Genomic DNA, 26846 nt, shown 5'->3' with positions numbered 1-26846 from the left:
CGCCGCAGCACTGACGGAGGAATCTCCTCTAAGGCATCAACATCCTCCCGACCACCGTGACCGGGGCCCAAAGCAACAGCAGAAGCAAAGTGAGGACCAGCCGCCGCTGGCCCGAACACCGTGACCGCAACTGCACCGGGAGCCCGAGAGCAAAGCAAAGGAGGACCCGTCCGGTCCGAGCTATCGAGGGGACTGCATAGCGAGCAGTCACTCACCTGCAAGGACGGACAGTTGCCCTACGAGAATCCGCAAGGTCGGTAAGCCTGCCCGACAGCCCAGCTGTGAGCCCACAGCTGCACCGACACTTGGCTGGGTACGTCCTGCACTTGGGGACCGTACTGCCACTTGTCACAACCGCACAGCCGCCGCCTCCAGGGTCGGAGCGGACGACGAGGAAAAGGACCCTGCCGCCACAGAACACCGCTGCCCCGGACGACCAGTGACCTGCTCGGCCGAAGAGCCGCAACGATCAGCGACCCCGGGAAGGCAACGCGACGTGGGACAGATCCCTTGGAAGCCGCCGGCTCCACAAGAACTTTGAAACACCGGCCTACGGGCCTCAAGAGAACTTCCATAAGAACTGTGGTAACCCAAATTACGTAACTTGCAACCGTCTTCATAAAGTTATTGACTGTATTCACAAGCCTGCTTAAAATCTATATAAAGATATATATTTTTACAAGAATACAGTCTGGTCTCGTTGTGTGGTGGGTTGGTTGTAAAGGTGTACCTGATGCAAGTGTTTAACCCTAGGTGCCCCAAAGATTAGCCTACGACTGCTTAAGCCACACTACCTAGAGGGTAAGCAGAGGTTGTCTGGAAGGTAACCCTCAGCCCTGACGAGGAAGAGAGAGTCCCTGCTTGTCGCTAGTGTTGCACTGCGCCAACTAGAGCCTCCCCCTTCCTACACTTTTAAAACACAGAAATGTGGCATTTTCCTGAAATGTTTCCATATTGATTTGCATTGTTCTAAATTTATATTTTGCCTTTACGTATTGTGTGACACCCTGACAAACCCAGGCTTGACTTTTCATAAATGTAACCATTATGTTGTGTGAGGCATATGTTATTATCGTGTCTTTATGGTTCCTGGCTTGCTGGGTCAAGTTTGTACAGTTGCCTCTAGAGCAGGTGCTTCAGGGTATATTTAGGTGGTTACTTGACCTGTGGGGTCTTACTTTAGTGAATGCCCTCTCATGCTTGTGAGCGCCTTTAGAGTGTGTCACCATATGTATTTCCACCTGCATTCTTGTATATATCAATTTGTTAATATTTAACTTGCGTGTGCAATAAAGTACTTTTCTGTTTTTTAGGAAAAATCCCTGACTGGACATTGCATCATCATGCGTTGTTGGTTGCTGAACGCCGTGTCTCTAGCCCACAGCATCCCACCTGTTTAAGCCTTGGACTGATTCGTATTGCTATCCTAAGAGTTAAGTACGAAAAAAGGGTACTTAGTTACTAGTTGGGGTCTCCTCAAAACAGGACACCAGTGGCAAAGGGTTACAATTGGGGCCCAGTACCAACTGCCTGCTCCACGGCCACCTGTCATGGATTCCTTGCATATGGCTTCTGTATTTCCCATATTGTGGTGAATGTTATATATACATATCCACTTTAAGTGTGTCACAATTATCTTCCACGTCTATGTCAGAGAGTAATAAAGCCCTGTTTCACAATGTGAAGAATCTTCTCTTGTAAGTGTCCTGTCTTTTTAGAAATTTACAGCCATTCACAAGAGGATTCCTAGAAATCTATGACAAACATCAATTTCCATTAGTGCTTTATGATACAAGGTAACCTGTAATTTGTGCATAGAAACCTGTCACTAATTTCCTTCTTACAGTCGAGTTATGTCATCGCTAATCACCTGTAATACCTAAATGAGCAGCTGCTCAACGTTTATAAGTTATTACAGTTGAGTTTGGAAGCCACAATGCCTGCTGCCGAAGCCAACAGACAAGGTGGAAGGCAGGTCACAGAGCATAATTACAGTTGTAGCTTAAACAAGAAAAACTGGAACTGGCTTCTACTATTTCTGAAAAGAAAAAGTGATTAGCAGGAAGTAGATATCTATGGTAATGTTTATCTTTCCCACAGTATATATTATTGCAGGAAGGAGAGAATATGCGCATTTTTCCTCAGAATCTTGGACGCAGCATTTTAACCTGAATTTTAACAAAGTGATTCTAACATCTTTTTGCAAATATTTGCTAACTGCTTTTGGTGTGTTTAATTCTGCAGGACAGATTCTGCTCTTATTCTTCTCTTCAATTAACTCGGCAAATAGCCTGATCACCACCATAGCTGTTAATTTGCAAATAATCTACTATTTTAAAGAATCCTGGGCGCTCCCGTGTTGCGAGGATGGATAGGCAGACTCTGGCAAGCATTGGTTTTGAGTAACTTCCTAGCTTGTGCTTTACCCAATAAGGGACTCACATCTACTGTACAAAGATTCCCACCCGTGTATCCAAACGCCTGGGCTAGCCTGTGCCAATGCCAGCTTTGAAGCCAACTGTTATGATCAAGCTCCACAGACCACCTTTGGCATGTGAGCCGTGTTGGCTTTTTGCATTCAGATCATCTTCATATGGAGACAACAGCATCACTTGCCATCAGCATAAGCTGTCATGGTAGGGGCTAGAGGCGAATGCCTTCCTCTATTTCTAGTTTTCGATCCAGCATTGTAGGATAGAGATTTCTCTTTTAGTATGGTGACTTGTACTGACCGGAATCACCAGGTGAGGAAAGTCATGTACTTCCTGCAGGTGGAAGTGGCTGCTCTCTGGTGAAAACAAACAGATACTGCAGGCAGGCGCGCAACGCCCATAGGGCTGAAAGGGATTCAGCCCCCGCCGTTGTGTGTCTCAGCCCGGGCTGCTGCAGCTTGAGCAGCGGTGGGCTCGACTGGGCAGTGTCTGGAGTCTTATCTCTGGCATGCCCGAGTTTTTCACAGGTCTTTAAAGATTGTTTGCATAGTTAGATACCTTTGTAAAGTGGTTCCCGAGGCTTAGTTTTTTTCTGGTTCCTGCAACCCCTGGGCCCCCACTCTGCCTTAGTGTGAGAATGCATTTTATGAAAAGGAATATTTAATGTAGGGTTGCCAAAAGAAAAATGGTAGCCATTTTTTTGTTTGTTTCGTCTTGACACTAAATAGGGTTATATATGAAAAGTATGTATTCATTTGTAATGTGACTTTTCTGTCTTTTTTCCCTTTAATTATCAGTCATGGATCATTAAGGCAGTCCTAGAACACAATTACAAATGCTTTCTATTTATATGTGCTGTTCCAAGTATGCACAGATATGTACTGAAAATATTCTTTAGGTGACTGCTTATTTTTGTACCGTCTGGGACATCAATATAATGAGCCTGCAACCCTAATCACAAGAGTAGAAGTTTGTTGCAGGAGGTGAACAATATTTATTTGCTCCACCCTCGATCCCTGAACAGGGCAGTACTGGAAACACAAACTAGCCTTGGCAATTGAGTCAGACCAGCCGCAAGGGAAGGGGGGGCATGGGAGGGTGCAGGTGGAAAACACAGCAGCTGCTTTTGGCACAGGGGGCGATATTGCAGCACTGCTGCCAAACCGGCCTCTTGTACCAAAAACGGCCACCACCAGTCCAAAACCGGCCCTAACCCTTCAAGCCCACTGAAAAAACGCCTGATGCCCGCTCCGGCCAGTCTGGCCCTGTCCCTGGATAATACCATAATAGCAATAGTAAGGAAAATTCTTTATTGTATATTTAATAAAAACCGTTACAATATACCAAGTAATAAAACCACTTTCCTTTGTGCACTATATACATAAAATACAGATTATAAAACTACCATTAGAAAAAAAGATAAAAACACAGCTACAGGGGTTTTCCTATGTGAATTAGTAACTTGTGCAGAGTAGTTTAGATAACAGATTATAAATCAGCCAAAGCAGTTCGCAATATCAGAGTTCAAAAATTCGAGTTTGTATTGACTTTTAGGTAATTTTTCAAAGTTGATAACATATTTAATAATTTGACAGATGAATTGAGGACCCTCTGAGTCCAGCGCATTTAATATCGCTGAACGACATGTGCGAATACCTTTTGCATTGAACTTTTCCCTAAGTAAACTCCGAAAATCATGCTCTAGCATTGGGCAAATGCAAATCAGGTGGATCATGTCTTGCACTGCAGCGCCACATAGGTTGCAATCCTTCGGGCCAGGGGACCTCCAGCCTAGCTGGTCGGCGTTTGTTGGCAATTTTCCCATACGTTGCTTCAAATACTTTAATTTTAAGTGTGGAGGGAAGGCGAGACCTAGATACGCAGCTGGAACCGTTTTTATAGGGTTGTATTAATATCCATAATAGCAATAGTTTAACTTGTATCTGAAACCGTACGCCAGCCCTCACTAACATGCTGAGTTACTTCAAGTGTCTGGGAATGCACCATGCTTTCAAGCAGCTCATTCCTCATTCACGCCCTTCACTTTCACATTCACCCTGCCCTTACAGCGATCACAATGCACTCACACTGATCACCAATTACGCATACCATTTACACTGCACTCACTATGATCACACATCACTTATGCCAATCCCCATGAACTCACACGGGTCTCCCTCTCCTTAACCTGCGGTCACATGAGCACACTGCTCACTCTGCAATCACAGTGATCGCTCTGCACTCAAAATGCACTGGTGCTGTTCACCCACTTCCTCACCATGCAGTCACACAAGCACACTACTCTCCCTGCCCTCATCGAACCCTTCACTCACCTGTCCCCCTCACTGCTCACTCTGCAATATCACTCAAACAAGCCCATCACTAACCATACATTCAATCGTCCCACTCTGCACTTACATCCGCACCCAAATTCATACGGTCACCGCACTCACCCTGCAGTCACTCCTCTCATCCTACTCTCACACTGCTGCATCGCTCACTGTGCCCTCACACGGGCACTCCTGTCACCCACACACCACAGAGGGCTAATGTGCCTGCTACAAAGAATGTGTACAATGCAAATCACAGAACTGAGTGTGAGTAAACTATGAGTAGCACTATAAAAAAAGAAATGTTTGTCAGAAAGGGGCTATAGAGAGATGAGGTGCATTGTTGGCGAGTGGTAGTGAGAGAATTCATGGAGGAGGAGGAAGTGGGGGAGGGGTGCAAAAAAAGACTGTTGCACTGTGCGCGACCAGTGCTTGGGGCAGCAATGGCTGAGAGTGAACCCCCTCACACCCGAAGTTTGGGTCTAGTTGCGCCCCTGACTGCAGACATACATATATAGTGTGCATTCTAGTACCCAAAACTCAGTCTTCGTAAAAAATACGACAAGATTCAGAAGAACATTGCAGCAACCTATTATTCTTATGGCTAAGTGATGTGATTGTTGGCATGCGTTTTAGTCATTGATACAACTAGTGCCACCGTCAACTGTCATTATATTGCTCCTAACTCAAGTGTAGCTATTGTTTTGGGAATTGTGGTGGGAGAAGTCAAAATGCAATTTTTTTCAACCTCTGTAAGTTAAACATTGTTGTCCATTATTATGAGAGTTGTGTGCCCTAATAAATGTCATTTTGAGCGTGGTCTTCGACTTTACCATGTAGAAGATCGAATTTGATGATTTTAATTCATTAGTTTGTTGTGTCCGTTTGTTTGTATTTGTTAAGTTAATTTATTGTGTTCATTGGTGTTATTAATAGTTTGTGCTTCTTTGCTTGTTTGTAAAAACTTTATTTCGGCCATTCAGGCCATAAAAGTACATGGAGGACAATACCCACAATCTTACATAAAAATTTACAATATTTACACTTCCATACTATATACACTGTTTAAAAGTACAAACTTACAAGTTCAGTTTGATAAAAAGGTGCAAAACAATCATTGCACTCTGGTCTAAAAAGAACATCGGGTTTTGTCAAATAAATCCTCCCCTAATATTGCTTTAAAAGTCTTCTCCTAGTATACCACATTTTAAAACCGCAAATACAATTGAAGGATCAGTATCATATTTTAGAACTCTAAAAGCCTCTGTACAAAGTGTAAACCTTAGATTTTTACATATTTGGATTATCCAATGTTTGGGGGATGACGCATAGGCCGGGAAAAACAACAATACATGCAGATCAGTTTAAGCCATTGTTTTACAACTGGGACACATACTTGAGTTCTCGTGAGCCCATGAACTGGTGTACGCAGCCAAAGGTAAATTCCCCAATCTGAATTGAAAATACAATTTCCTAGCCATAGGTGGCTGGATTGCATCTAAAAAGGGTTCCTTCATGTACACCTCTTTCACTTGTAAGAACTCCATTGTCAGCCTGCCCTCTTTAGTGCTCTCCTGTTGAGACAGCAGATTGAATTGCCTGAAATGTTCTACAAGATCCACCCTAGATGTCGTGGGGCAGGATGACTCAGGAGACAACCATCGCTCCAACCTCCCAAGCCTCTTCAGAAGACTCCTAATATGGGCCAGCCATGGTATTCTGCTGGGATGAGGTCTAGGGAGGAGATCCTTCAACTCCTCTTTGTACGGGTTCAGCTCGGGGGTTGTCCATAACCTCCTCCAAAATGTCAAGGGCCTAAGGTCAATCTCTTGGTCAATTGGCCTCATACCCAAGTCCATGCAAAGGGAAACTAGAGGAGTACTGTGTGGTAGGCTTATGATCTGTCTCATGAAGGTATTTTCTAGCTTCACAAGGTCCATAGAGGAACTATGCCCCCAAAGTTCAGCGCCATATAATGTTGCCCCTATTGTTCGGGCTTTATACATCTCCACTACAGGGGCTGCTGGCTTGAAAATGGATGTTCTCAACATTTTCATTATCCCACCCGCTGTCTGAGTAAGCCTAAGCTGTGCTTTAGTCATCTGGTGGCCCCACCCAAATTGTTCAGACAATGTGATGCCCAAATAGTCAAAGATCCTAACTTTGTCAAGGAGGGTACCATTAAGAGAGGGGTTTGGACGCAAGGTTTTTGGAGGATTGAAGACCATAAATTTGGTCTTAGATAAATTAATCTCCAAACCTCTCATGTTACAAAACTGTGCAAACCCATCCAAGATGCGTTGGATGCCTAGGGGGGACTTGGACAATAACAAAGTATTGTCTGCAAACATCAATGCAGGTATCCTCCCTGTGGCAAGCTTTGGGGCATCGATGTCTTTTATATTGTTTAAAAAGGCAATGAGCCCGATGATGTATAGACAAAATAATGTGGGGGCTAGTATGCATCCCTGTCTCACCCCCTTTCTGACAGGGAAGCGCAAGGAGAGTTCTCCATGTTTTCCGCATCTAACCTGTGCATAATTGTCTGTATGTAACCGCACCAGCACATTGAATAGGTATGGAGGAATGCCAAGCTCACCAAGCACCGCCCAAAACTTCTTCCTTGGCACAAGGTCGAATGCTGTCTTCAGATCAACGAATATAAGCTAGAGGCTGCCACCCTCCATCTTCACAGTTTTCCAGAAAAGTAGCTGGAGTCTGAATATCTGGTCCACGGTTGATATATGTGATCTGAAGCCGGCCTGGTAGGGGCTCAAAATTCCCTGCTCCTCCATCCACGCCTGAATGCGGACCAATAGACCCTGCCCATCAGCTTTTGGGTGTTATCAATTAGGCTGATGGGTCTGTAGTTGGTAGGCAAAAGAGGGCAACCCTTTTTAAAAATGGGTACTATCGCTGCACCTTTCCAGGTGTCTGGAGGGTTCATCCCCTTCACAATAGCATTAAATAGGGCAGCCAGATAAGGGGTCCAAGCAATGGGCTCCTCCCGAAACAAATCCCCCGGGAGTTTGTCTAGACCCAGTGCTTTGTTGGGTAATAAGCTAGTTATCACACCTTGAACCTCCATCAATGAAATGTCCCCGTCTCCCTCCTGACAGTTCTTCATGATGTTGCTCGAGATATCTAGGCTTGGGGTGCCTTCCGCCTCGCAGTCATACAGAGACCCAAAGTGTGATTCCCATGCTTCGGGCAAAATGTTTAGCTCTATAGCTGTGCTTCCCCCCTCCTCCCCAGAGCTAACTAGCCTCCAGAACAATTTGTGGTTGTTATCCTTCAGAGCAGTCCTGATGGCCTCTCACCTTTCTAGTTCCCATTCTTTCTTTTCCTGGTGCAAGATCTTCCTGTGCTTTATTCTGGCTAGTTTGATTTTTAGCCTATCATTTGCTTTAACCGCTTGCACAAGCTCTTGTTTTGTGTTGCGGCATTTGTTATTATACCAGGGGCATTTGGGTCGATCTAATGTCCTCTTGGCTGATACCGGGCAGAATACATCTGCCAACTTTGTTACTAACTCCTCATGGATCACTTTAACTTTATGTCTGTCCTCTATGGGTGCCTCTACCTGTCCCAGCTCCCTCATTCTGGCTATCGTGGGTATTGCAAGCTGATAAACTTCTGCCAGTTTAGGGGGAGATTGCTGGACACAGTTCCATTTGACTTTCCTTCGATTGTTGGTGGATACTAAGGCACCTGTGCTAGTTATCGGGTATGGGCAAGTAGTAGATAAGCCCAAACTCCTCAGCTTCAGTGTTACAACCAGAGCATTATGATCACTGTCCTGCCTCTGTTTTTACATAGAAGTCTTGAACTTTCTCCCAGGATCTCGTTTCAACCATGATATAATCTATTAGTGAAAGCTGACCATTGCGATTGAATGCAAATTTACCAGGACGGTCAGACTTTGTCCTCCCGTTACAAACCCTCAATGAATGGGACAGAGTGAATGAGTGGATTTGCATGGCTAGAGGGGACCAGGCTTTGATTGGGGTGATCTGTGGATCGGGAATTGACCAATAAAGGTCTTCTTCTGAGGTGACCTCCTGAAAATTGCCAGTTAAAGGTTCGAATTGACAATTGAAGTCTCCTCCTATGATCATCAGAGTTTCTGGATCCAGGGTTGTGATATAGTGGCCGAGATTGTCTATGGTAGCAGATTCTAGTCTATTAATCACCGTCCTAGAATAGACATTAATTAGGGCAATTTTCTTCTTGCCAATGAATGTCAGCAGAACACATTGAATGTCGTTAGTAGGAGTTACCAACTGCTCTGCCTTGCATCTGAGATGCGTGCCCACCCAGATCGTGAGTCCTCCAAATGGCCCCCCCTTCCTTGGTAGCCAGGATTTTGAATGGTGCGAAGCCTACCCTCTGTTGTTCTTCACAGGTCCAGGTTTCTTGGAATATGTAAATATCTTGGCTGTTCACAAGAGAGCCCCAGTCAGGATATGTTAATTTGTTTCTCAGTCCTGCTAAGTTCCAAGGCAAAATCCATAGATAGTTACTCCTCAATCCTACCCCTATTGGTGTCTCCCTGGAGAAGGAGTGGGGGGAGGGAAGTTCGTCATGATAGATCCCGGCTTGTTTTGCAAGTACTAGGCTAGGTGCTCCCATATCAGTATAGCTTAACTGGATTTCGGGAAGGATGGGAGCAGCCTCCTCACTCAGTGGACCACCCTCCAATTGTGGGCTATGCCATTGGTCTAGTACCACACCACTAGCTCCATTCGTACCTCTATCAGGACAGTCCTATTCAGTGAATTTGACGGTATACTGTTTCTTTGCTTTAACCACATCGATGCTAGGCATTTTCCCCTGCTGTGCTGGGGATGATCCAAAGTAATGGTTTCATGACGAGCTCAGCTCGTCATCAGTGTACGAGCAGTACACTGCATGACGAGATGAGCTCGTCATGAGTGTCGAAGGTGTTAAGGTAGGTGCTGCTAGTATGTTCCACCCACCTTTATTAGCGTGACCTGCTACTGCCCTGGAAGGAATGGTGAACGCCGTTTCAACTGGAGGGTAAAAACTCTTCTCCAGTACCAGATGTGAGCCTTGCGTCATCATTATGGAATAGAGGGAAGCAATTTTTAAGACTAATGCCGAGGCCCTCACTACGAAAGACCCAGGTGAAACTGGCAATTGCAACAAAAACTTATTATTTTAGTCCTTGCGCAAACAGATGCTTTGTGGCAATTAAACATCCGCCACATTTTTCCTCAGTAGATTTTGGCAGTCAAAACCAGCCCAAAACATACTGGGGCAGTAAGGTCCAACCCAAGGGTTTGCATATTAGTCCCTATTTTCAGTGGGAAATTAAAGGTAATTATGACACCTGATATAGTCTGATCCCCAGATCGCACCCTGTGGTATATTTACGCCAACCTCACCCACCCTACCCGTAATGAGCGCCCAAGCGGAGAGAGACTGCGATGAAGTACACGAAGGTGCAAAAGATGTTCATTGAAGAGTGTTGAGGACAAGACTCACTGCTTGGAAACCTGAATTTATGGTCAGATAAAATCTATCTAGGAGAATGATGAGCATTCTTTGGAATTACCAAAGTACCTGGAGTCCACACAGATATGTGGTCATGCCCAAAGGAATGCAAATTAATGCAGCATGAAGCCATTTAGGCCATGATATTTAGCTATAACCTAAGTGATGTTACATGGAAATTGACACACGAAAATCAGTGCAGCTTGGTCAGAAGAATGTTCAGAGCAAGGCCACACAATTAGTTTTAAGATAGATTTTGACTGGGATTATTCCGAAAGAGGAACACTAGTAACATGTTAGGAAATAAGAGTCAGAAAGCTAAAATTTGCAAGAGAGGGGGGATACTGAATGTGATTAGAGATGAGGAATAAAACCTGGAAGAATGAGCCTGGGAGACCAGTGACAGAACTGCAGAGGTGAGACGACATTTGTATAGAGGCAATGGAAAGGCTAAAAGGCAGGAAAAACGAGAGTAAAAAAGGCTAGGAGAAGGGAGGAGTGAGAAAGAGACATTGACAAGTTAGGCAATATTGAAATTATATTCAGATTAATCAGATTTCCCAAATATGTTGAGTAGCAAATACCTCTGTGACCAATAGCTTCCAGGAATGGCTCTTTTTCACGAAATGGTGGTTCTTCTAAAATCAGATTTGGTGATGGTGAAGCAATGGGACTAAAGGAGTCTGAAGCTTTTTGAGTGCTAATGGCGGTAGGGAGAGGTAATAGAGTTTGGTCTGGGATATCTCTCCAAGTCTCTATTGCACCTTGAAATGTCTCAGGCTCCCGTCTTCCTTCAGGTGGACGCACCTAGAACATTAGAAATATGACTGTTATTATAGTATGGGTCATCTGCGGAATTAGCTTTTCCAAGATTAATACAAATTGCAAATATGGAGGAGGACTGAAACCAAATTTCTTTCAACAGCTAAAATATCTAGCGACAGATAAGAAAAGAATTACCACATACACGTTTCGAAAATGCACTCAGATTTATCAATGACTATTTTGGGGCAGATAATAGACTGGCCTACCCACAGTTCCTTTGCCCTCAGGGTTAACACAACATGTCCTTTGAAATGCCACTTTTCAGCAGGGTAATTAGATGCAAGACCAGTCCATTATCCGCTGCTGACCACAATAACAGGCATCATTATAGGGATATATTTATATATATATCATGGTTGTCAATCTACTTTATATACGCTCTTGTGCGAGTCTTATCCTGAAATGCAGGTGACCAATAGCACCCAATTGGCAAAATGGGGTCTGGCACTGCTTCTCTTCAGTTGTGATTGAAACAAAAATAGTGAAGACAAAAGCAGTGTCTCACTTCTCCCTTAATTTAATCATATTTTCATCCAGTCTGTAGCAAGACAATGATGGTTAAAGGAGTACTCCATTCCTGCCGCTAGGCAAGGAAGCAATAGTTCTACTACAAGACACAAATGCGCGAGACTGGTGATAGTAGTAGGTAGTTTTCCATGACAAGTCCTCTCTGTAAAGCCTCTTTCGGACTGTTTCCCCACTGGAAACAAAATTGTAAAGAAAGCAGTAGTGCCCTATTTCTGCCTTCATCTAATGAAATTTGCAATCTGTAAAAAATCAACGCTACTTTAATTAATATTCCCTTCTTGTCACCAGGCAAGGAAGCAATGGTTCCATATAAGTGGAAATCTGTCTCTTAAAAGAGCTATTACAGCCAGTTCCATGAATTCATGACTGGCGATGCAATAGGAAGCTGTACATGATGGGCCTCCTCTGTAAAGCATCCCTAAGATTGTTTCTCCACTGGAGAACTCTCCTCTCACTCGGTATTGATGCCTGGCAGTGGGTGAGAATCCAGCAGGGGTCCATGAGCCGGGGGAGAGGAAATCGTGAAAAAAATGTGCCAGAGATTGCAGCAGCTACAAATAACTTGTAATCCCTTTCTTACACTGGTCCACTCCCAAAAGCAGGGCCTAAAGTGGGAACACAATTGGTCCTGTAGAAATAAGACCTGAGCAGGGGCATTATGTCTTCCTGTGGGTATGTTAGAGCAGGCTCTATCTAAAGGGTTGCTGGTAGTCAGACGGGTTAGTGTCTTGGTGTGTCCACTTTATGGAGCAAAACAGAAACATGGGTGGTTAGGAGGCATTAGCCTCCTAGTGGTAGTTTGTATTTTAGCCATTTTGATACTAGCATTCCCTTTAATCACTTCATGGCTAATGTAATATGGGCTCCAATAGTGACTACATACTATGAATATAGGGGCCCAATATATTAGTCACTGGTCTCAAAAATCTGGTCACAATTTGATAGCAGTATTTTTGGTGACCAGCAAAGTAGTTAACAAACCGACCTATGACTAACAGGTTGTTTTGCTAAATTCCGATTCATAGTAGGTCGCAATCCAACCTACCTCATAAATATAAATGTGGTCGGTTGTATATGTGACACACTCTGATCAGTGGTCTACTATGGTCAGCAAACCACCATGTCTGTGATTGCCTTGATAAGATACATTTTTAGGTCAAACCTAGGCAGCACGCATGCGCTGTGTGCAAGACCTGCTGTACCTAAAAAAACTACTTTGGTCCCGTCTCCTGCTTGCCATACGTTCATTCCAATGTTGGTTTTTTTGCTGCCTCATTTGTTAGCCCATATTTCACGTCCGTTCAAATTCAGAGGAATACTGACTAAGTACAGTTTCCGTACATTTTCATTTTTGAACAGTTGTTTGGGCAGGACATTGTTGCTTTCAGCCCCTTGCTGCTTGTTATTAGTTGCTTTCCAACCATCCGCTGGTTTTAGAATGTTCCCTTTGATCTTCCATGTGTATATCGGGCTTCAAAGGCTTTCACTTGGTCTCTTTTTTACATTTGATTAACATTTCAGCTTTCCAGTCACTGCATTTTGTTTTCATCGTTAACGCGGTACCCGCTTCACGATTGTAGTGCTTTATCTACTTCTATTTACTTTGCCGAGGATGAGCACTTCCCAGTAGTGCACGTTTTTTGTTTCATCTTTAAAGCATGTCCGCTTCACAATCGCCTCGCTTAATTTTGTTTATTAATTTTAGTGGTAAGGGTGGAGCAGGTTATCCATTTTTAAATTGTATTGGCGTCGTGAACCTTCCCAGTAATTTTAACATCATATAAAAAGGTAAACAAATGCATTCTGGTATTTTCAATGTTGGCTTGCTTTTCTGAGGTGCAGGTAAGTTTACAACATTGCAAAAATTGCTCCATGGTGCTACCTAGCGTGCTTCCTATATTGAGCAGTTCATTTTGCTGTGCTTCAAAACGCAGCTTGAAAGACACCCAGCAGGATGGCTAAAGAAATGGAATTGGCTAATTCACACACTGTAAGCTCCGCTGTTGCAAATTAATTGTGTTATGGTAAGGAAATAAAAGCTACAATGCCCCTTGAACTAGCAGGGGCTTGTCACATTCATTCTCTGCTAGTTTGGTGTGACTGAGGAACAGTTTTCATATTGTCAATTCCAAATATGTGCATATAACAATAGCTGTAGGAAAATGCCCGCATTATAAATTGCGTAGTTTTTGGTGGTGCTCCCCACACCGCATGCATTTTATCTTGGTATCACCATGCATTAACTAGAGGTTAGTTATTTTTTTTAATCTGTTTCTTAGAAACGCTGCCAACTAAAGCACTGTGCTCAGCATTACAGTGTTTCCTGCTCAGGTTCTGATGTTTGCTTTGTCTGGAATACACAATATTATAAAAAGAAGAATTCAGTCCATTAGAAGCATTGCCTTTTCTAATTCTAGTTGATGCTTATGTAATCCTCAGGTGTATTATTTTTTTGTTCTTTCTGATAAAATGTTCAACTACATCATGAGTTGAAAAAACCACTTCTAATCCGTGTTCAATGAGAGTTTTTCTTTCTATGTGGCTTTTGAATACGATAAACACACGTTGTATGCCTTTCCTATTCTCTACTTTTATCATTATTTGCCTTTAACAATGTACATATGTATATACTGTGCCACATTTTCTGTGTGAGACAATACTAATATCCAAAACAAAATTTTTTGATCACAGTTTAATACGAATGTTTTTTTGAATGTATTCACATTTAATTTCTTCTGAATTTTGTTCCATATAGCTCGAGAGTGCGCTATGGCGCTGCCTTAGACAGATGCTACCATTGCTTATTAATTATATTTGACATTTAAGAATCTGGGGGCATATTATCAAGGGGGTTTATCTCCGCTTTTTTGGCTTTAAAAGCCAAGAAAGCGGAGATAAAATTATCTCCCTATTACCTAGCTGCCACTAACACCAGTTAGCGACAGCTAGTAGGAGATAGCGACCATCTTGGGCCCCACTTTGCATGTCAGTGATATTTATCACTAATGACATGCAAAGTGGGCGTGCCAAGATGTTAGCGACTGGAAACAGTCTCTAACATCGCTATCTCCTATTACCAACTTTTGGAGATATTCGCGCTAAGCTTGGTAATATGCCCCCACAAGTTTGCCGCAAGGTCTTGCTGGTATTTCTTGTGTGGAGCTGAATGTGAGTCCTATAGCAAGATGTTTTTCATAACAGGAACCATGTGTGTGTATGATCGATGGCAGCGTCTCCTACATATCTGCCATTGCTGTCAGTTTGGCAGATTCAAGCCGTGTAAAGCCTTGAACAGAGTTCTGTCAAGATACTTCGCTGGATGTGGTATTTGTCTGCCTGTGTTTTCGGGCTTCTTGTTTATGGATGCTGTGGCAATAGGCTGTGCTACAAGTTGCCAGAATTTACTTATATAAGTTATAGTCCTTAGAGATTGGTGTACAGAATGCCAGTTGTATAATACAAAATGTTATTATCAACAACATACATTAATTCCATTAATGTATTTTTATTTACCATTGGTATATTTCTTCCGTGCCTACCTTTTATATTATCTCACGATTTGAGAGTAAGCAAATTTACAACGTTTTATTTAGTAGTTCGAACTATGTCAGTTGTTGGAGTTGAGGCACTGCAGAGCCAGCCAATCAGCATCATTTCACTCAACACCACACAGTTCCATGCCACACAATTCAACTCCACATATTTCAAATACACACCACATAATTCCACACTAAACCATATATTACAACTACACAACGTAGTTACACAACACACCATATATCTCCAAATCAGACCTCAGATTTCCACATCATACCAAAAAATGTACCAGCACCCCATATAATTCAATTCCACAACATACCACCACTCCACAACAACATTCCACACAATTAACTCCTTAAAATACAATCGCATTCTATATAATTCCAGTACTATTAATACCATTCAATTACTATCCACATAATTCCACACCACACCATACCACATATTTTCACTACACAACTCCACACCACAACACAAAATTCCATGCCATACAATTCCACAACAAACAATTCTAAGACAACCCATCCCTACCTTGCACTTCCACCAACCCTGTTATCTCTTCCTCACATACACCCACTGCCCCTCCCATTTCTCCCTCACACTCCCACAACCCCGGCCGCAGCCCATACAGATAAGAGTGGTGGGGCAGGGTTGGGGGGTATTTGGCAGACAAGCAAGAGGGAAAATTAAATACATTATTCATTTTCCCTCATTGTTGTTTGTCGAAACCCCCCCACCCAGCCCCACCGCCCCACCGCTCCTACCTGCACGGTGCGAGGCTGACTACCCCCTCACATCTCGCAATCCTACTGCCCCCTCATCTCTCCCTCACACTCCCTATCTCCTCTCTATACTGCCTGCTCACACATACTACCTTCCTATACTTCCTCGTGCTGTACATTGGTCCTGCTCTCTCCTTCACCCCCGTGCCCCTCCCACTCATCCCTGTCTCTCTCATACTCTCTCTAACACTTCTCTCTCACTCTCTCACTCTCTCACACACTCCTCCCGCCTCTCTCATTTGGTTCACTTAAGGTCTTCAAGCATATTTTCTTCCCCATAGCTTTTCAAGGTTTCTGACCCTCAAACACGCTCTCCTCCTCTTCTTAAGGTGTCTTCTGCATTCACAGGCTCTCCCTATTTATGCGTCTATGTCCTGCTCTCCACTTCTTTCTCTCGTTCTCACATACTGTTTCTGCTCCTCTGTCTGGAATTCATTCACCACTTTGTGCACAACCTACTCATCCATCTCTATCTTCCTTTCTATCTATTCTGTGCACCGCTCACCCCTATCTATTCACCAAGTCACATAATTCCATTACACAAATACACTACACACCACACAATTCCACCATTAACAATTCCAAATCAACCCACATAATTCACCTTCACACCACATACATCCACTCCACTCCAAACAAAAGCACATAGGTGAAAGAAACTGTCATTTACAATGCCAATAGCTCTAACTCTCACAAATGCAAGACCTTTTGCATTGCAAATGCTTGTATTTAATGCAGTTCGTTTTACTTAAAGAAAACAGGGCTGTATTTTAAAGGAAAAGATGTCTATTATTGAGAGATGGCAATGATTGCCAACAAACTTCTTTTTTACCTTCACAAAGTTGAAAGGGCTCCAATGGGACCCCTATTTTTTGCAAATGCTTTACCACCTAAACTTGGAAGTCAGGTAATTAATCAATGTTTTACAATCAGATTTCAGTCACAAAACATTGATACATTGCAAAGCAATTCGGTAATGGAAAGGAACACCAACAACCCACCCCTTCCAGATGCATACTTGGGGAGGCAATTCCATTTTAGCAATCGATAAAACTTTACTGATTCCTAAATTGAGATTACTATATTTAAAAAATCATTTTTGCAGTCACAAAATCCAAATCAGAGTGTTTGCAACTCTAAAAATGCTCTTAGACTCGTATGCTTCAAGGTATTTTTCACCTGTGGTGAATCTGCTAAAATTGTGATCTGCATATATTTTAGTTATTGGTCTGCAAGTAGTACAAGCTATTGTAAGTTCTCAAACGATTTGCATTTTTGCATTTTGCATTTTTGCATGATAGCCCTTTGTCCCTATGTTGGGGCTTAGCTTTTACGATTATCTTTTCATAGTATTGTCCACATCAATCTAGTGATTTTGACATTTATCATCGTTAGTGCCAAAATTGTGATGTAAAAGGCCAAGGGTACCCTTCCCATCAATGTACAGACAGAATGACAAGTTTGTGAACCTATTCCTAACTATAATACACAACTAAATTAATCACACTCTCCATATCTTTTCTAAGAGAACATCCATCTGATTGTAAAAACTTCCTTTTTGGTGTGTTTTGTAATAGAAAACGACATCTTCCTGGGAAAGCATGTGATAAGATGCAAAGTGACCATAGTTTTCTAGCTTTCTCGCATTTTGTAGAACTGATGGAAATGCCCTTATAAACTGTTAGAAAACATGATTCCTGATTCTTTATGAAAATCAAAACAAGTTTTAACATATAGACGAAAGAATACGCATGTTCTTAGAAGAGTTTCATTTTAATTATGCTTTTTATTATGTCACAATGGATTTGTTTTCAGAGCTTTGCTAAAAGAATTGCAAGCAATTCAGTTATGTGTAGCATGCATCTTCATTATGACAGTGGCGGGGGCAACTAGTACTCTATGAGCTCTTTGAAACAATGAATAATGCTGTCATCTCTTTTGCCTTCATTACAGCTGTATCCACTCTTGAAGGTTCTGACCTACGGACCTCTGATTTTTCGGGTAAGCCAAAAAAGCAAACCTTATTGTGCCTAGATCTGTCTTCTGAGTCTTTAAGGAGTTGTTGGAGGATCATAGTTTTGCTCATCAATTGCAGCACATTGGCTGTCGTATGTCCTCAATGTCCACTGCACCCACTTTGATTTCTATAGCAATAGAGTTGATTTAGTGCTTCAGTACGGTTCTTGAGGTGATCACTGTCTGGAGCACTTCACGAAGGGAGGGCTCCTTCTCATGTGCATCAGATTATGTCATTCAATTTTTCATTCCTAGCATCAAAGGACAAATCCTTCTGATGCTTGCTGAAGGCATATTCCAGCCGGTGTGTTCGTCCATGCTGTTACCAAGCCTGTTTACCATTGTCCACTTCAAACACAAATCCTTACGGAGCCTCAAGACAAGTCTTATATGGTTTTCAAGCCCAGCGTGTCCTTTCACCTCCCTTTAAATGTGCGTATCACAACAGCGAGTTGTGCATTAGTTGTGCCTTCACCTTTCCTGGTTTGTAGGTTGTAGCAATGACTCCCATGGTGTAATCACTGATTAGTTCCCATACTTTCATCCCACAAATTCACTTCTTCATTTCATGAAATGGTCTCTGGAACAAGGTGGGAAATATGAAGGGCAACAATCAGAACGACCACCTCTGACACCACCAACAATTCCTTGAACAGAGTCAGCTGTATGGCAAACACTCAAACTGTTTTTCCTGCTATAAATCCTAAGATTTGTTAGCCACTTCCTTTGCCTTATCTCTCCCAGATTATGGTGAGACTAGTCGTTCATCTGTCTTGTGGGTTCAGACTCATGCAAGTTGTAATTCTGTAAAGACCCAGGTTCCCATTTATGGTGTCCCCTCAGCATAATATGCTGTATTCAGGAGGGCACAACCGGCCCCAAATACCTTCATCCATTTAATGCTGATATATCTCACTCACTGCCAGGCATGTGGACAGGTAGGCCTCGTCACTGTCAGCCAGTGCTCATTCCAGCCCTTCCCCGCTCACCACCATTGATCTATTTAGAGTTACTGCCTTTCAGAAACTGACTTGCATAGAGGGCCACAGTTGTCAGCAGTGCTTCAATTTAGAAGCCTTGTCACGTCTGACTGTTCTTAACAATGTTTGCCCTCACTACTCTGCCATCTCCACTCTAGCACCAGTTAACATAAAATATAACACTTTGGGGAGCCAAAAAGCCTCATACATGCAAAAGATAAGCACAAAAATAGCGAGCAGAACAGCAAATAATCAAAAGACATTTGCCATTTTACAGACCAGAGCTTTCACCCAAAAAAAGGCCATTTGGGCTTGAAATGCTAAAGTGTATGCAAAATTGAATTCTCTCTATATAAGTCTATGGGGGAAAACACGTGACATAAACATGTTACTGAAGTACCAAGAAGAGAGGTAGGGAGAGTATCTGACACTCTTGTTCCCCGGTCAGGTATCAATCAACAAAAGAAGAGTGTCTGGGAGGGATTTGAACCAGATTTGGAGCACAATAACAACCCCACTAGGGTGTTTAGGAAGGCCCTCACTCACCACCTAGTGATGACATGCTTCATCATCGGGCCCCACCAAAGAGACCGAATGTCTCTTTGGTGTGCTGCAACGCCAGGACTACTGCGGAGCTGGTTGGTGAGTTTAGGGCGTGTTGGGTGGGAATGAACAAAATAGTGAGTGATGAGGGTATTTAAAATTGTCAGTAGTGTATCTGAAGTATTTTTATTAAGTGATCACTAAAGACAAAGGTATAAAATATGTGAGGATTCAGTCCACTGTTAATTGAGTGAGAGGATCCTAGAGAGTTGTCAACATGTTTCTTGCCATTGAAACGGTTTTACTTTACCCGGCAATTCTTCAGGACTGGGGTGTACTAAACCCTGGCGGTATGGGCACTCTAAGGCCCACCCTTACCTAGGGACGTGAAATGTGAAAATTATAAAGATGGTCCGGTTCGAGGGCGACGTAGGTACACTACGGGTGCCGAGCGTCGAGGGCGGTGTGCCAAATACGCTCCCACCCCCCTCCTGAGACCCATGGTGTTTATTCCCAACACCTCAAAAGTGCAGAAACGGTCAGTAGAAGCCTCCTAAACCAGGAGTAATTAGGAATCACTTTATATTCCTAATTTGTTTTTGTCACCCTTTTTTATAATTTTCACATTTCACGTCCCTAGGTAAGGGTGGGCCTTAGAGTGCCCATACCGCCAGGGTTTAGTACACCCCAGTCCTGAAGAATTGCCGGGTAAAGTAACACCGTTTCAATGGCAAGAAACATGTTGACAACTCTCTAGGATCCCCTCACTCAATTAACAGTGGACTGGATCCTCACATATTTTATACCTTTGTCTTTAGTGATCACTTAATAAAAATACTTCAGATACACTACTGACAATTTTAAATACCCTCATCACTCACTATTTTGTTCATTCCCACCCAACACGCCCTAAACTCACCAACCAGCTCCGCAGTAGTCCTGGCGTTGCAGCACACCAAAGAGACATTCGGTCTCTTTGGTGGGGCCCGATGATGAAGCATGTCATCACTAGGTGGTGAGTGAGGGCCTTCCTAAACACCCTAGTGGGGTTGTTATTGTGCTCCAAATCTGGTTCAAATCCCTCCCAGACACTCTTCTTTTGTTGATTGATAAACATGTTACTTTCAGCAAAACATATCTCATTAAGATGTGGCAGGATCTTCTCATGGAGAAAATGCGAGACATCCTTGAAGCAAAGATATAATACATGAAGACACCGCTCACTTCATTCATTTTTTAAAACCAAGCTTCTAGTTAGTTGCCAGCATCGCAAGCGAGGCTATGTTTTTCTGTGAGATGCAGGGAATGGTCAAACGCACTACTGCAAATTTAAATACTAGTAGGCCTACTAGAGCCATGAATCTTAAAAGGCATATTGAGGCAACAGGGCACTTCAGATTGATAAGAAAATAGTGCATATTGTGATATACAGGTGCAACAAGACGGACGTTAAAGAAATAAGAATACAAGATTATGTTTTCACACACCACCAGGGTATTCAGATGATGCTGTATAAAGTCTCTGGTGCCTCAAAGGCAGACCTTCTGCATCATCCAGAGCCTGATAGCCTCTTCACTATGTGCTCTGCACCATCGGTGGCCTCTGCACACTCCATTCCCAGCACCACCAGCAGTCTGTTATGTCTTGTTCGCTGCTTGCCCGCTTCTCCCATGGATAAGTTCTCCTATCCAGATGAGCAGCCAGCTGGTCAAGGGGGGGGGCTCGATTGTAGCCTCATGGTGACCCAGAGGTCCAGTGATCACCCAATTGTCTGCTCTCTCGACTCAAGACCGACCAACGCTCTTTTTGGTTGTGTTACCAGCAGTACCCCAATTCTAGTTTTCAGGATATTTTTCCCTGGAAGGTGGAACAATCATTGAGCACTACTAAAATACAGCCATCGTGCACTGCACTTAGCTACGCCCTCCTCAATGAGGCCGACTCATACATGGGAGGAATTGGGGAAAGAGCGCTCCTTTATCGCTCTAAACCAATGGGGGAGGAGATAGCATAGGGAATGAGCTAAATTAAAGAAAAACATGCATTTCTGGAAGCTACACTAGAGGAGTGAATGTCAGAGTGCAGACAAATCTCAAAGTATGAGTATGATTTAATGTTCAGGTTATATTTTAAGATAGCAATTAACTAAAAACTCAAACATTTTAATACCAGAGCCCTGTTTCTCTTTTTTTCAGTGAAAGATCACATATGTGTGTGTCCAGTTCCTTGCCAAAGAACACATTGCTCAATATCATGAGTTAAATATCACATCTTGCAAGGCACTAAAATATAAACGAGATTGAAAATGCCTACCTTAACCTGTTAAATCATTACAAAGGAAACCTGCTATGCAAAACGTCTGACATCTAACTTGAAAAAAGTGAACTGTAAGAAAATGTGTTTAATGGTCATGTGAATATTGATTGGAATTATTTTGATAGCAAATTATTTTGTTTCTCAGAGTTCCAGCGAAATACAGTACAATAACAATTTAAGTAAGTATGCATCAGCAATAATAGACACATATGTTGTCTGTCTTTTATAAGTGTGTTTTAACAAATAAGGGAATCCAAATATTTGGTCAGGGACCTTCAGGCACAGTAATTTTAAATTAACAATGGTCCCTAACAACAAAAAGGAATGAATAAAATAATGTTATTTTTATCAAATGTATTGCACACAAGGAACATATAAGTGGGGTCACAATTTGTCGTGAGAAATACAAGCACTGGCGTTGCCAATAGGTCTCGCAGTAGGAAAGTTGGAGCTATTAAAATTGCAAATAACAATGCCTTTTATTTTTGTTTTCATTTTAAAAACATAAAGGGCTTTGTCATTTACAAAACCAATAGCTCCAACTTTCCTACTGCGAGACCTATTGTGCACTGCACAGTGTGTGTGAAAGTGGCACTGCGTGGGTGTGAGTGGCTTTGAGTGAGTGTCGTTGCGTGGGTGAGTGGCGTTGCATGTGTGAGTGGCGTTGCGTGTGTGAGTGTCGTTGCGTGTGTGATTTGCGTTGCGTGTGTGATTGGCATTGCATGGGTGAGTGTGGCGTTGCGTGTGTGAGAGTGGGCTTGCGTGGGTGTGAGTGGCGTTGTGTGTCTGAAAGTGGTGCAGTGTGGGTAAAAGTGGCACTGCGTGGGTGTGAGTGGCGTTGCGTGTGTGAGTGGTGTTGCGTGTGTGAGTGGCGTTGCTTGTGTGAGAGTGGGCTTGCGTGGGTGTGAGTGGCGTTGTGTGTCTGAAAGTGGCACTGCGTGGGTGTGAGTGGCGTTGCGTGTGTGAGTGGCGTTGCGTGTGTGAGTGGCGTTGCGTGAGTGGTGTTGCGTGCGTGATTGGCGTTGCGTGCGTGAGTGGCGTTGCGTGCGTGAGTGGCGTTGCGTGTGTGAGTGGCGTTGCATGTGTGAGTGGCGTTGCATGGTTGAGTGGCGTTGCATGGTTGAGTGGCGTTGCATGGTTGAGTGGCGTTGCATGGTTGAGTGGCGTTGCGTGGTTGAGTGGCGTTGCGTGGTTGAGTGGCGTTGCGTGGTTGAGTGGCGTTGCATGTGTGAGTGGCGTTGCATGTGTGAGTGGCGTTGCATGTGTGAGTGGCGTTGCATGTGTGAGTGGCGTTGCATGTGTGAGTGGCGTTGCATGTGTGAGTGGCCTTGCATGTGTGAGTGGCGTTGCATGTGTGAGTGGCGTTGCATGTGTGAGTGGCTAAATGTAGCACAGGGAGACCTCCAGCGGTAAGACAATCAAAAACAACTTAGAAAACATTTCACAGTATGAAAAGATCAAACTCATGAACGAGCGTGATACACCTCAGCTAAACATCATGATAAATAACAACACACATTAGAAGTGAAACTGCAAGTACAGAAGGACCAGCTTTGCTTGTTTAAAACTCAGAGGCAAAAGAAGAGGACATATGTACTTATGACATATAGGCTCAAAGTGTTAGAAGGCAGGTCTTGGGCAGAGGCAGAGTACTGACTTAGGAATGACTGTGAGGCGCATTGGTGTGAAGCACATCAAAGGGCTTCTCCTCCCGTAAGCCGTTTCGGGAAACTGAAAGTACGGCCGGCCTGTGGCCGGCCATGAATAATTAGGGGAGGAGAAGCCCTTTGATGTGCTGGGCTCTGAAAAGATCCATGCCTTCAGAGCAGGATAAGTTGCGGCCAGGCCTCATCGGAGAGCTGTTTGGCAGCAAAGGGCCATCTCCCAGCACTCGTGCTGACGTAGCATACTTGGCGAGGCACAGATTTGCTGGCTCTGTTTTGGGTGGGGAAGGACCCAACCCGGCTGATGACGCATCAAGCTGCAAGAGCCAGAAGATTCCAGCACACAAGAATGAAGTTGGCAAAAATCAATTATCAAAGGAAAAGAGTCTTTCAGTCTTTAAAGCGGTAAATCACACAAATGCGTGGAATAAGCCCAATTACGCACTCCGTAAAAAAAATGAAATAAAATAAAATAACACTCCCTTTTCTGAATGCAGCTCCGCTCAGAAAGACAGCTAGTTCCGCCCTTCACGGGAAACATATTGTTTTCAGGCTTAAAGAGCAATCCAGGAAAAGCACGTGAATTAAAGGTTTACAAGCTCCATGCTCGGTAAACAGTACTTACATCAGGAAGCGCACCCTGATGCAGATGAAGTGAGGGGCTCCCAGTGAGGGGGGGGAGGGGGGGGGGTTGAGGCGGGGGCAGGGGCAGGGCAAAAACTAACGGAAGGGCCGAAACACAGCACCATTTGCACTACTAAGTTACAGAGTGAAAAGACTTGGCAGACTGCTGCATCCTTTCAAACTGTCTTTGAAGCCTCCGTGTACCTAAGCAGTCAACGCTAGTTCTGTAATAGGAAGAACACCATGGCAGGCACACTCATTGCAATCTACGCCGCCTTTTTAGAAATATTCAATGACCAGAGAGAAGAACAATAATTACAGACCTATTTACAGGGGAAGCCTGGAATGAGTGCTGCAGGGATAAGAGGAGCAGTAGTGACTGGATATCTTTAAGCTGCCACGACAAAGATGAGAAAGAAAGGAATAAAACAAGGCTGTGATTGCGTGGAGAGAGAGGGGAGGTGCTGGTGTGGGAGGGGGAGGCTGTGATTGCGTGGAGAGAGAGGGGAGGTGCTGGTGTGGGAGGGGGGAGGTGCTGGTGTGGGAGGGGGAGGCTGTGATTGCGTGGAGAGAGAGGGGAGGTGCTGGTGTGGGAGGGGGAGGCTGTGATTGCGTGGAGAGAGAGGGGAGGTGCTGGTGTGGGAGGGGGGAGGTGCTGGTGTGGGAGGGGGAGGCTGTGATTGCGTGGAGAGAGAGGGGAGGTGCTGGTGTGGGAGGGGGGAGGTGCTGGTGTGGGAGGGGTAGGCTGTGATTGCGTGGAGAGAGAGGGGAGGTGCTAGTGTGGGAGGGGTGAGTTGCTGGTGAGAGAGCGTAAACTGAACAAAATGTATGAGTGCACCAGAGTTACAAGTAGTATGCACGAATCATAAGAGAAATGCTATGAGTGCTGAATATATATTCACCTATACTCTGAAATGTGTAGTTAAATCTAGGGATTTTATATAGAAGTGGAACTAATGCAGAAATGTGTGAACATGTATAATCTTATTAGACGTGATTAAATCCTGATCCATGTCATGTAGCTGCTAATGTAAAAATGTCGTGCTGCAAAGCACAGAACAGAGTAGGCCCCAGGGCCAGAGCTGAAAGGGTGGGGAAAGGTATTCATTTGCACGACATGGATTGCACTAATGTTATTTAGTAATTCTGTTTTTCCAAAGGCTTATATTTTATAGATGTGTTTATATAATCATAAAGTAGAGTATTAAAATGATATTTTGATTTATGAAGGGATTTGAAGAGAATAAACCTCTGCGAGAAATGTTGTAGGCCTGAGGTGATCAAAGAGCTTCTGATTTGCACGTACTGGTACAGGCCGAGCTGTGTCAGGGAAAAAAGTTGCAAATCTTCTGTTAGAAGTCTATGGGAATGGAGATTCAGCTACGGATGTCTGTCTGCATATGAGAGGGGGATTCAATTAATAATTGGATGAATAGAGTTTTGCTCAAGAGTCTGGTGCAGACATGGAGGAGGGTTCAGGAATGTTTTAGGGGGTATCGGCGGGCCGGAGAAGAGTCTGAGAAGCAAGGTCAACGCTAACGCACGAGGCCCAAGGGAAGATCATCATGGAAAAAGCCAGAAGCAACACCACATGAGGGGCGTCTCACGAGGGGCGTCTCAAATGTTGTTGTGATTTTGTATTAGGGTCAGCACCCCGGGGTGGAGTTAGAGCAGATGCCTGAGGACCCTTTAGAGAGCGGATGGGTAGGCAGAGAGGGGTCATGACTGGCGATCATAGGTTTTCACCTAGAGACTAAGAGTGGGTGATCTTCTTAGGAAGTCATTCACCGCTGACACCTTTTGGTACGTTGGGACTCTGTTAAGTAGGGATACCATCTAGAGCAGGGTAGGGACAGCCTAACCTGAAACCTTCTCTCCTCTTGTAAATGACGGAGAGATCACAATATGTGTCGATGCTTGCAGCCCTTTTGATTTTGGAATTAGTTCTAGTCGTGTTCTTTGCTCGCCTGAGGGCTTTTCGAGAGCACATGTTTGTAGTGGTGCCCATATATCTTTTGAATCTCATTTTGAGATGCCTGTACTTGCAGTTAACTTTGACTCTATAATAAATCTTTAAAAGCTAGAAGTAGTCTGTGGTTTTTTCAGAGTCAAGCCCATTATTGAGCAACTAACTTGGTATTGGATGCACTTTCTTTCCTCAACGACAGGCAATAAAGGTTCAGTTGACCAGAACGGGGTTTAGATCTATAGTGATAAGATAGAGATCTACAATCTCGCCCTTGCAGTTGGTAGCTATAGAGGATGGTTGCCTTCTTGAGGAAGGTGATCTAGGCCAGGTTAGATTACCCCAAGGCCCCTAGAGATCGATGATCGGAAGAACCGCCCGCCGAAGAAGGTCCGGATGACGTGAGACAGAAAAGCAGCAGTATCGGTCGAGAGTGAGTATAAAGGGTCATGCGTGTTAGATTGCGGTGTTTTTGTGTTGTATCTATGTTGTAATGTCTGGCGGAGTTGAATGCCTGTAGAGTGACTGCGGAACAGGTTGTGAGCGCGCGCAACCGGTGCAAATCTTAAGTTCAAGGAGAGCTTAGGTGGTTCGGGTGTATCGGACATCCAGAGTAATTGTCAACCAATGTGAAGGGGGCAAGGGGGTCATGAGGTACCATTGATCGCCCGCAGGACCGTGATAGGGGGAACGTAAGTGTGAGTGCGTGAGTAACGGACGCTGGTCGGAAGTTACTGTGTGTAAGCAACCTATCAGAGAGACGGAAGACATTTCGTCAGTTGT

The 26846-nt window shown here is 43.8% G+C and overlaps 1 protein-coding gene across 1 annotated transcript in view; it reads right to left on the bottom strand.

The window, feature by feature from the left end:
* The window catches only part of COL28A1 (collagen type XXVIII alpha 1 chain), a 689953-nt gene that overhangs the window by 38822 nt on the left and 624285 nt on the right, over positions 1–26846 (bottom strand). Inside the window, exon 34 of the mRNA XM_086941924.1 lies at positions 10864–11086. Coding sequence (XP_086798050.1) covers positions 10864–11086 — 223 coding nt within the window. The remainder of the gene's footprint in view (positions 1–10863; positions 11087–26846) is intronic.

This window comes from Lissotriton vulgaris, chromosome 10, assembly GCF_964263255.1.
Source record: "Lissotriton vulgaris chromosome 10, aLisVul1.2, whole genome shotgun sequence".
Taxonomy (NCBI): Eukaryota; Metazoa; Chordata; class Amphibia; order Caudata; family Salamandridae; genus Lissotriton; species Lissotriton vulgaris.
Note: the sequence above shows the minus strand (reverse complement) of the source record. Positions and strands in the feature narration are given on the sequence as shown.